Source organism: Hippocampus bargibanti, linkage group LG18 (assembly GCF_051943395.1).
Source record: "Hippocampus bargibanti isolate YZ-2025 linkage group LG18, ASM5194339v1, whole genome shotgun sequence".
In the NCBI taxonomy this organism is placed as follows: Eukaryota; Metazoa; Chordata; class Actinopteri; order Syngnathiformes; family Syngnathidae; genus Hippocampus; species Hippocampus bargibanti.
Window position 1 is genome coordinate 9,548,328 of NC_142751.1, and position 11,439 is coordinate 9,559,766.

General features: G+C 41.9%; 1 protein-coding gene across 3 annotated transcripts in view; it reads left to right on the forward strand.

Moving 5' to 3' along the window:
• The window catches only part of aak1b (AP2 associated kinase 1b), a 29,842-nt gene that overhangs the window by 12,451 nt on the left and 5,952 nt on the right, over positions 1-11,439 (forward strand). The window contains exons 13-20 of one of the 3 annotated variants that reach the window (XM_089020047.1): positions 241-359; positions 856-1,028; positions 1,106-1,195; positions 1,298-1,393; positions 1,558-1,665; positions 1,740-1,910; positions 4,957-5,064; positions 9,865-10,386. In XM_089020047.1, the coding sequence (XP_088876173.1) occupies positions 241-359; positions 856-1,028; positions 1,106-1,195; positions 1,298-1,393; positions 1,558-1,665; positions 1,740-1,910; positions 4,957-5,064; positions 9,865-10,379 (1,380 nt within the window). In that variant the 3' untranslated portion in view covers positions 10,380-10,386. Of the gene's footprint in view, positions 1-240; positions 360-855; positions 1,029-1,105; positions 1,196-1,297; positions 1,394-1,557; positions 1,666-1,739; positions 1,911-4,956; positions 5,065-5,311; positions 8,774-9,864; positions 11,420-11,439 lie in introns of those variants that run through there. The other 2 variants (XM_089020046.1, XM_089020048.1) reach the window with 2 other exon arrangements.

Sequence of the window (11,439 nt, forward strand, 5' to 3'; positions counted from 1 at the left end):
GCACTAGTTCTTCTCTAAACTTATCAGATTGGGTGGTCTTCACTCCTCACAAAGACAGGAATGTGTGTGTATGTGCGTGTGTAATATAATAATTTTGACTTTTGAAATGATCTTGCTTCAAGATACATGACGTTGACTTAAAATATTAGGTTATATCATTGCCGTAGTGGAGCTGTGACATAAACAAAGGACTCCCTTAAGTGACCGAATGCTTCAAAGAAACTGTCTCTCTCAAATCAGACTCTTCCTGCTTCCACAAAGACAGCAGAGGTAAAAAGCCACAAACGTGTCCCAAGTGACATCGCAGGGAGCACCGCCAACGGAGGCAACGAAGCAGAAGCAGCAGAAAACACCGTCCAGTAAGTTACTCTCATTTCAAATCCTGAAAACTGAATTGTATTGGATTAGCCTTTATTCGTCTCGCAGTGGAGAAAGTTAAATTTCACAGCAGCAGTTCTGAAAGAGGAGGAAATAAAAGGAAGAAGTAGAAAAACAAATACACGAGCTGCTGTAAAGGCAGCCACTCTCGCGTCGCCATCTTGAAGTAAAAAAAACGAAATCACAAAATGCGTCACAACACAAAAGACACACAGTCGTTCAATTTTAAGCACTCTCTGCAAACTTTTTGTCATATGAAATGGTTCTAGATGAAAGAGGAAAGGATCAAAGCGTCCTTTTCACCAGTGGATCAGGGACGTGATGGTGGAATGTGCATGTCCACTACAAGCTAACACAAAGCTGTCGCATCCATTGACAAAAACAGATTGTCTCACATCTCCTGCACAATCCTCTTCAAAATGACATCAAATTCCCTCAGTTCTTTGTTTCAAACAGTTGTCGATATTCTGTTTCTAGTCCTCAAGTTGGCTCCATCCAGCCTCATACTGACCAAGTCCAGGACCAAAAGAACATCCCCGCCTCCAGCAGTGACACCATGGCGGCGCCTGTCTGGAACCCGTTCGATGACAATGACGGCTTCTCTGGCTTTACTGCCGATGAAGTCAAACCCAAGGATGCGAAGCCTACCGGTAAATCATGCGTACTGACTTGAAATACTTTTTTTTTTTTTTGAGTCATTAAAATCTGGATGGACTATGGTTTGCAGACCCACCCTCCGAGTGTGAAACGCCATGTGGAGAGCTGATCCCAGGCTTGCTGGCTTCAGACGGCGAAAATGCAGAACATGAGCCACAAGGTACCTGTTCGGCAAATACATAAAAATCCATTTGGCTCCTTTTTAGGATTTAAAGATGAAGAAAAAAAATATTTCTGTTCTTTAACTTTGTTACCGTCTTAGCTGAACGACCACCAGCCCTCACTGACACAGAATCGGGAGCATCACTATTGGTCGTCCCAGATCCATTCCATACACTTGAACTGTCTACTGCACCAGGTAAATTTGCTTTTATGCATGACAACACCTTTGTCATGGTACAAAATATAGTCCAAAATTACACACAAAAAAATAAATAAAAAAGACGAGCGTGTTAAAGGATGTTAAATAAGAAGGTTTGTCAAAACTCACATTTGGTTTTTAAATTGCTTATTTTCCCTCAGAGAAGCTCATCGAGGGACTCAAATCTCCAGACGTGTCGTCGCTCATGCTTCCTGACCTGCTGTCTTTGTCTGATCCTTTCGGCGCTACCATGGAGGACTCTGAGAAAGGTAACCGGAGATTATCCATCCAGTCCGAATGAGGTCAAACACCAAACCTCGATGCATGGTGCTACATTTTTCAGATCACATCATGACAGACACCTCTCTGCTGGGCTCTCTCCTGATCTCCGGTTCGTCCGCGCCTCCGGCAGCCGCAAACAGGGCTGCCTCCTCAGTTTCCTCTGCCTCTGCTGCGTCTGCTTTGGATGAGTTTGGCCTGCTGTCTGGAGACTCTGCACAGCCCAAAATATCAGGTGGGTGTGTAAAATTTCCCGAGTGAGCACTTTAAGAGTCCTGCTTTGAGCACAGGCAGATACACGGATGACAGATCACCATGCAGTGAAAACTCCAATTGGTAGGATCTGAAATTCAACCAGTATTTTTTATGAAAGACAAAGAAAATATCATCACTTTTATAAAGCTGTTTATGTGATTGATTCTTCAACAGAAGTACAGACGCTCCCCATCTTGCAAACGAGATACTTTCCGAACTGTCATTCGTAAGGTGAATTTGTTCGTAAGTTACTTCAGTCCATCTACAACTGGAGATCAGATTAAATGTTACCACAAAAATGTTCGTATGTACCGTTGTTCGTAACTCGAATGGTCATAAGTAGGGGAGTGTCTGTCCAACAGTGATGGCAAAAAGGAAAATGTATCAAAACCACAGTGGCTGTTTTGGGGAAGGGAGTCTGCAAAAACCTTCCTGTCCCTTCTCAATTGCATGTCTCAGTCTTTATAGCAGTGAAAAATGTTTGCAAAAAAAAATATTCTTACTGCATTCACCGCATAGCTATCAAAGGTTTCATGTTGACAGTTTCAGCTTAGAATGACTTGAAATACTTTGGAAGGGCTCAAATGTATTGTTTTTATGAATGTCGACAATCGTTTGAATCACTTGTGTGACAATAGGGAATGAAACCAAAAATGCTGAAGGAGAGGAGTAGCAGTACCTTATATTGCAGGGGTTTCTGAAAAACTGAGTCCTTTGGCAACACAGAATTCCTACTTATTTCAAACCGATAAACACTTTAAGGCAAAAATTAGTGCATCCAAAAGATAGGCTGCCAAATGAAAAACAAAGGAATGTAGTTTATTCAATACATTGTAAGAATGAAGGTTGTAATGACAAATACATTGGAGAGACTAAACAAATTCTCAATAAAAGACTTCATCAACATCGCAAGGATAATACTAGTGGGCCTCAATCTGCAGTACATATGCACCTAAAAGCTAGCAACCACTCATTTGACGACAATGAGGTTAAAATCTTAGCGAAAGAAAATAGATGGTGTGAAAGGGGAGTAAAAGAAGCTATTTTCATAAAACAGAAAAACTCTTCACTAAATCGCCACGGTGGGGTGAGGTTCAATTTGGATCGTTCCTACATCTGACCTCTTAGGCAACATAGGCTTAGTTATGCTGATCAAAGTCAAAGTCAGCTTTATTGCCAAATATGCTAATATGGATGACATACAGCACAGATGAAATTACTGTCCTCTCGGACCCAGCATGTAAGGCTCTTATAATGACTTTAACAAACATAATAAACATGAAGTGATACCAGATCAAATGGGGACATCAGGCCCCATACTCAGGCAGGACAATAGAAGTAATAGTATATATAATAGTGTAGCCGCAGGGAATAGTTCTCTGCTTCCCCCAACCTGAGAGCAGGGACCAGTCATAGGAGAGTCTGGCACCGCCACGTCTGGACAGTCGGAATATATCTAAGGCCAAAACTACCAGCAAAAGATTTTAGTTAGCTGACGAAGCCTCTTGGATAAGAAACGAAACGTCCGACACCTTCAAAGAAGTGCAGATGACGGCTGAAGAAACCTTCTCATCGATGGACCACTCGTGTACGACTGAGAGCTTACACAGAGGAATCACTTGTGATGTACGTGGAAACGGGAGAGTTGGACCTGCATTGAGAATCCGGATGAAATGTCAGTGTTCCGAAGCTTTAAGACGTGTGTGTGTGTGTGTGTATGTGTGTGTGTGTGTGTGTGTGTGTGTGTGTGTGTGTGTGTGTGTGTGTGTGTGTGTGTGTGTGTGTGTGTGTGTGTGTGTGTGTGTGTGTGTGTGTGTGTGTGTGTGTGTGTGTGTGTGTGTGTGGACAAAAAGCGGAACTGTCGGAATGGCACAAGCGCAGCTGCCCTTTTGTCGTCGACCCGCTGAACGAAAGCGTTTGACTATCGCTGTCTGAGGAGACTGTGAATCAGAGCACAAGTGTCTGTCGGGCCACCTGCTGTGTGAAGCTAAATCAATGTGACACACTAACGACTCATCAAGCCGCCTTTGTGTGCCCGTCCGTCCCTGCGGTCGCTGCTAATTTGAAATTGTTGTGGGCACCATGAAAGGACAGACCCTCATCGCTGTTGAGTGTTCCAATAGCTCCAATAAACAACCTTCATGGATGATTGGGCAAATGGATAATCTACTCAGAGGTTGTGGTTGCTTAGTTGCAGTGGCGGGCTGGTGCTTGTCACTAGTAGGCCTTCAGTAGTGCTACGTCTGAATCAATCAGCAACGAGTGTGGTGTGTTATTAATATATGTCCACTAGAGGATGCCGTTGGCCAGGAAATAACTTGTGACTTAATAAATACTGCAATAAACGTTTGAATGTTTACATGATAACCTCATAATATTGCAATATTAGTTGCTATTTTTGCTAGCTTCACAGCTGTACAACCTTAATGATGTCCATCTATTATTGAAAAGTCCGACTTGAAAATGGCTTTAACAGTATATCTGCAACCAAATCCATCTCTTCTCCTCCTTCAGCCATTGTTGGTCAAAAAACTGCTATTAAATCAACACAGCAATATATTTACTTATTTACAATTATATTTGATATTTTTAGGCCAGCAGAGAAGGTCTTGCAGACCCTGACGGCCCACCAGTGCTTAGTTGTTTATTTTTATTTCCCCTCTGAAAAGGACTTATAAAAAATCTACACTCTGGCATCCTGACACCTGAAAGGGTCACTCACCAAGCCGTTCTTCTTAAAGTTATGAACCCTCAACGTCACAAACAACAATAAACAATTCCAGCCATTCACTTGCACATGTTACTTTGTTTATTTTTGCAAAAAAAATTAATTTTCAATTATTCATGACCAAATCGGTACATTACATGATCATCCGTGTTGAGTGAATTTCCACAAAGTAGGGGATGACTTTTCTATTTATTATATTTATACACGTCTGGCAACCCAATACAGAGCCCCAAGCTCAATTTGTCCACATTAAAGTGGCTTTTGATAGCCCAAGGTGACCACTTTTTTTATTCCATAGATTCATCCCTTCTCATCTCGGACTTGGACCCCCAGCAAAGCAGCGCTGAGGCTGCCACAGAGGACGAGTTTGACCCCATTCCCGTGACCGGGCGAAAGAACTCCCAAGGTAAGTTTCTAAAAAGGGGTTGTTAGATTACATTTTTTTTTTTTTTTTGGGGGGGGGGGGGGGTGGTTCAGCTGCTTGCGCTTTTCCTCACATAGTCGCCTAAGAATATATAACAAAAAAAATAACAGCTCTTTAAAAGCTCAATTCTGCTTTCTCTTTCCTCCGTCCTCCACCCTCTCTGCCTTACCCTCCCTAACTTATTTGCCCACCCGCCCGATACCCTCCCCACCGTGTGTCTCTGGGGCAGTTTCAGGAGGCCACTCGCGCAGTAACAGTGGCGGCTCTGAATCCAGCCTGCCCAGCTTGGCCCGCTCCCTTCTGCTGGTGGACCAGCTCATCGACTTGTAGGCCGTATCCACCGCTATTCTATAGATGCCATAACATTGAATTTGAGTCAAGCAATGGCTCACACGGCCGCCATTTTCATTGTGTGCGTGCTCGGTCCCTCGTCATGCGCTCATTACCCATCCCTTTCCCGGCCACTTAAGTGGCTTTGCCAACTCACCATTCTCTCATCTTTTTCCTCCCCATCTCCATATCTTCAACCTTTCTCAATCTTAACCCTTTGAATATTACATGATGTCTGATAGTGAAAACAATAGCTCATTGTCGTCACGTACAATAAGCCTCGTGCTAAGTGGTTGTAGTTCATTGTGCACAAGTGAATTTGTCGTCGTTTGCCTTAATCGGATTCCCCTCCCGCCCTGTTTTATTTCAATATTTTTTAAGAGCTTAATACTCATATTTTTCTAAAAGAAAGCATACATATCCATGATAAGTGAGAGCTGAAAAATGTTGATTTATTTCCCCCTTCTAAAGAATGACTAATATGAAACCACCATATTTCCACAAAGGAAAAGCAATACATTGTGAAAAGGCAAAATTGGAGCTCCAGTCTTCACAAAAAGCCTTGTTTAGCACCTTAACTTGTCTTTCAAGCATCCGGACTGAAAAAAGTCACTTCTTTCCATCTGCACTTTTATAATTGCAGCTGTCACTCAAACCAGGGATCATCTCACCCCCGAAGGGAGATTAAATTGAGATTTTGCGTTGTGGCCTGTTAGAATATTTTATCCTTACAGCTGCTTAGAAATTAGCCACAGCCACCTATCCAAGATTTTAAAACTCCTATGAGGGGGGGAAAATATAAATATAAATATATATACATTTTTATTGTGCCATCAACTGATATGTGAACCACATTGGAACATCTGGGTACAAAAAAGACAACAAAAAAAATCCTTAGACGCCGCTATGGTCTGTGATTCTTATCTTCTGTTTCAAAGTCAGCAATAGATTGCTAGAAAATTGTCAATGACAATTAGAAGTAATCTAAATAGCCAGTTAGCAGTGTGCCATATAAACTCCAAGACGGATGTTTCTGCTTATGCAGCTTTGGGTGAATCATGATAGTGCATAAATAAAGCAATGATTAATATTCAGGAGCTTTTCAACACATTCTCCTGAGAATTTAGTAGGCAATTATCCAAAAAAATGTCGGCACTGTTTTGCACTATAGTATGTTTATGACTGGATTGGTTTTGTTATTTTGTTTATATTATACAGTATAATTCCCCCATCATTTTGACTGCATTGTGGCATGAGGTAATTGACCAAATTGCCTTTTTTGTTACCCTGACAACCGGGAGCCGCGCCAGACATGACAAAGCGAATGACTCTAGAGTGGTACCGGGAGAAAGTTTTCTCGAGCAAGTGACCCATGTGACTCCTGTAGTGATGACGCCACCCCCCCACCCCCTTCCTCGCCCTTGCGAAATCCACATGACAGGAGATGGTCAGATTGCCCTTTTGCATCCAGACTATAAATAAATGGAGTTTGGTCATTTAAATTTCTCTGTCCCCTTCTCGCAAAATCTGTTTAATCTCAACAAGATGAATGATTGACACGGAAATACAGTGTCCGACTTTTCTGACCAAATCCTACCAAATGCTCAGGAGAACAATCCAGACATTTAACACATCTTCTCATCCATTGCCATTTTCTTGAGCTCTTCAAATGCATTTCTGACATCTCTCCCAATACATGAGAACCCCCCCCCCTCTCTCCCCGTTGCACATAAAGTCACTGTCATATAGCTTTACTGTCTATATATGCATATATGATATACTGTATATGACTTTGTTTTCTGTCCATAAATGTTAATATGAATAGAGTGGTAGAGAATGAATGTAAGAAATAAATAGTAGTCTCAAAAAATATCTATAATGACATATATCCGTCAGATAATATTGAAAGAATATATGAATATTTCATTCCTTTATGTGGATTGTGTGTGTGTGTGCGCGCGTGTGTTTTGGGTGGTGGGGGGTGCTGTTTTGCGTTTCTCTAATATGATATGTTAGCTGTGGGAATCCTGTTCAGTCCCTGCTCCTCTTCCTTTGTACAAAATGTTTTCGTGTGTTTACATGGACTTATATGAAGGACTATATTTTTATTCTAAAAAAAAAAAAAAAATGTTTTAATGACCGGGAAGGTCTTTGTGTGCGTGTGTGTGCGCGTTTTGTTTCATTCCCTCTGAAGGACTATTCGGGAGTACTCGTCCCCTTGTTTCTGCAAATAATTTGAAGTTTACTCTCCTGAAAGTGTTCTCTCAGGTGGAACACGGCTGAGTCACGTGACTTTGTTGGTCAAAATGCACTCCAAGGGGGGAAAATGTCTGGAAGGCAAAAGTAGCATCGAATGTGGGGAACCAAACGGCCATCGTGTTAAATATGTTACAAGCTTCATCCCTCACATACGCTGAAACGATCCCAAAATGGCCGCTTCAAACCAAAATGGCTGACTTGGTATTCGGGATATTTGAGACATCCTGTTATGATGGACATTTTAGGGTTCCCTTTGTGGACACAGGCTTTAGGTTACCCAAATGTTGCGCTTTATGGACGGAGCCATTGGAACGTGGCAATACAGAAAGCAGGCGCATAGTAAAAGGCCATGTTTTGCTAACTGCAAGCTCCTTGTTGAATTAAGTTACATGAAGGAAAATGGAATAGTCCATTCTGTGAAAACGGCAGGGGTGTGCGGGGCTGTGAAAATGCCCAAATTCTTTTGATTAATTTTAACTTGTGTTTAAACATGATGAAAAATAGAAGTTTTTATTGCCGATGAATCCGCCTTTGTTAGGAAGTCAATAACTGAAAATCTATTGTTAGTCTAATTAGGGCACCTGCGTCATAGAGCCAAACCATTACCACCAAGTTGGAAGCATATCATTGTACATAATGTCTTGGTAAATTTGTCTATAAGATATATTAACTCAAGAACCATTTTCCTGGTTAAAAAAATTAAATTAAATTTTAAAAAATCCTCCATATTTGACAAATTTATTTCAACAACGACAATGTTTTGTTATGCCGAAAGTTGTTCAATCCAAACAATAGAGATTTCTTTGTTTCCCTCCATTTTGTCGAAAGAGCAGCCATTTCGTAGTTTCATAGAACCTATGCAACTCCCGAGTTTGGCGCTAAAACCACGCAATCGACAAGCAGGCAGTGCGATCCACATCTGATGTTTCCTTCCAGCCTCCTTGCTTGTGTTCATGGCCCACAAACCCACATCAGTCAAAGCTGTGCTATCTTTTCTTTGCACTCCTAATTTTTATTTTATTTTTCATTTTTTTGGAGACATCATTCGAAAGGGATGGCCAAATAAAATGCAAATGTGAACGTCCGCTTGCAGGCTGGTGATTGAGTCATACTCATTTGGTATGGTTTCATTTTTTTAAGCATCAATATGTTAGAATACTGCTTTAGCTATGACTGTAAAGTGTCCTTGAGAGTTTTGAAAGGTGCTTATCAATGACTATTATTATTATTATTATTATTATTTATGATTATTATTGGCTATCTAGCTAGCTTTCTATCTATTTGAGTTACTTCCTGGCTGAGTGAAGCTCTGGCACATGTGGCTGCCACTGCTCATCCACAGAAAAACTTATCCTGTGACTGTCAAGTGACCTTGAGAGTTTTGAAAGACACTTGTAAATGAAATGCATTATTATTGGCAGGCAACCCGTTCAGGGTGTCCCTCATCTACTGCACGGAGACAGCTGGCTCCGGCATATCTGACAATGGATGGATTGATATATTATACATGTCACAGTCCTTAAAAAACGTCTAATTCATCAGTAGCTGTACCAAATACCCTATTTTCCAATGTATAAGGCACACCCCTAATGAATGGTGTATTTTCAAACTTTTCCATAAAGCGCATTGGACTATAAGGTGTATCATCAATGAATGAAAAGAGTTTTCCAAACGTAATATATAAAAGTTTTCCAAATATAAGGCAACATTATAAGGGCTACAATAGTGGCTGGGGTTCCGTATTGTATTGTATTGTACAGAGGGAAATGGAGTCGGTGGCTGCTGACAATAGAGATGTTGTGGCTCAATATTACTTCACATACAAGGCGCACCTGTGCATAACGCACACTGTCATCTTTTGAAGAAAATCAAGGCTTTTGGGGGCGCCTTACACACTGTAAAATAGGGTACAAATACGTTTTTATTTGCAAAATGTGAAAGAAAATCTCAGAAAAGATGTGCCTTGATAATAGGTTGATGTTGGAAAACACTGTTTTAATGCTCAAATGAACATTTATTTTACCCAGAGAGCTGTTACTTTCTAATCAGGTAAGAACAAACCTTAAGAATATTTAAAGTGATTTTATTGCTGTTTTTCTTGTGTGTGTGATTTGAGTCTGTTCTGTGTCTTCAATGGCAGATGGGAAAGGGTGGTAATTCGACAACTTACCTATCCATTATTTTGATACACAGACCAGCAGGTGGCGCTGTCCACTAACACGCAAGGTGACGGAAGTGGGACATTGGCGATTGTGCTGGTCACCGAAGAAACACAGAAAGCAGCTGAATGTATGATTCCCTCAGCGGAATGGAGCGGACCACCTGCCACCCCACAGAATCACCCCCCTGGCAGTCCCCCCACACCCGACATCTTCCTGCTGGCCCCTTTTAAAAACAAGATGGTGGCAAGTAGCACCTTCTTCGCCCCCGAGATACCCGATTCGTCACTCGACGTTTTCCTCCAGGCGCCGTTCACCAAAAGGAGGGAGCGGGAGCAGGCCGGCCGACGGCACCCCGCGAGCCGGCCGACGCCTCTCCCGCAGCAGCCGGTGGCGGTGCACCGCGTAGTGTCCCGGGTGGGACGGCAGGCCGCGGTCGGCTCGGTGGCCGTGGGGCCTCTGCACTCTTGGTCCATCGGAGGGCGGAGTCTGGACGACCCGTTTAGCGTGGCGCCGTTTCGCCCCAGGTGCTCCCAACACAGACCTTGAATAGCAGGTCAGTAGGTTGGATTTTGTACAAAATTACTGCACTGGAATTAGTCCAAAGGTGACATATTTTGTGGTGACTTCTTCAGACAAAATGTATGTTGCAAGGAATGGCGGAGGAGTACATGCGTGTTCCCCAAACGGAATATTGCGATACAATTTCCGTACCGTTTCCTAGAAAAATTTCCATTGTTTAAAAGTGTTCAAGTAATTACACAGTACAGTGCTTGCCCATCCATGCATCCATTTTCTGGGTCAAGGGTCGCAAAGCATGCTGGAGCCTATCCCAGCTGTCTTCTGGTAGTAGTTGGAGGACACCCTGAACCACTGTACTGTGAGACCGACACGTGAACTAGTCAACCCGCTCCAACTTCCTTGACCATTACACACTAAATTAAAACGTAAGTCAAATCAAACATTTTCTTGACAATATATCCCAAGCACGCCCACCGCTCTAAACATGGTATCTGAATACATGTTTCATATCATATTTCTAGAATCAAGATTTTGTTGACAAATCCGCCAATTTAAGGTATTATTTGGATTAACTTCATCCTGTCTACTTGATATCTAATTTACAACAGATTCTTTTCTTACAGACAGTGTATTTTAGGTGTTCAATTACCTGACACTTTTCTGCGTATACTTCCGCCTTCATCACCTTAAAAATCACTGTCTGTAAGAAAAGAATCTGGTGTAAATTACATTTAAGGTATTTTTTTTCACTTGCTGTCGACTGATGACATCACAAGACTTGCCTTATGATCAAACCGCAAAAACAAAAAAGCCATGAGGGTCATTTGCTGAGCCCTTAGGCGCTGCAATAGCTTTTTTAGTCCACAGCAAGTGGCAGTGTAAAACAAAATGGCAGCAAAATGGATAACATTTTTTAAAAAACGTGGATTCTTCTGTTTAACTCATTCACTGCCAGATGACGTGCAAAAATGTGTCCACTCCAGTGCCAAGATTTTTGTAGCTTTCACTCAAATTGCAGGGCCCACACAATATTGAGTTTTAAGATCACATAAACATTCCATTCAGTTTAAGAAACCTTATACTCTCT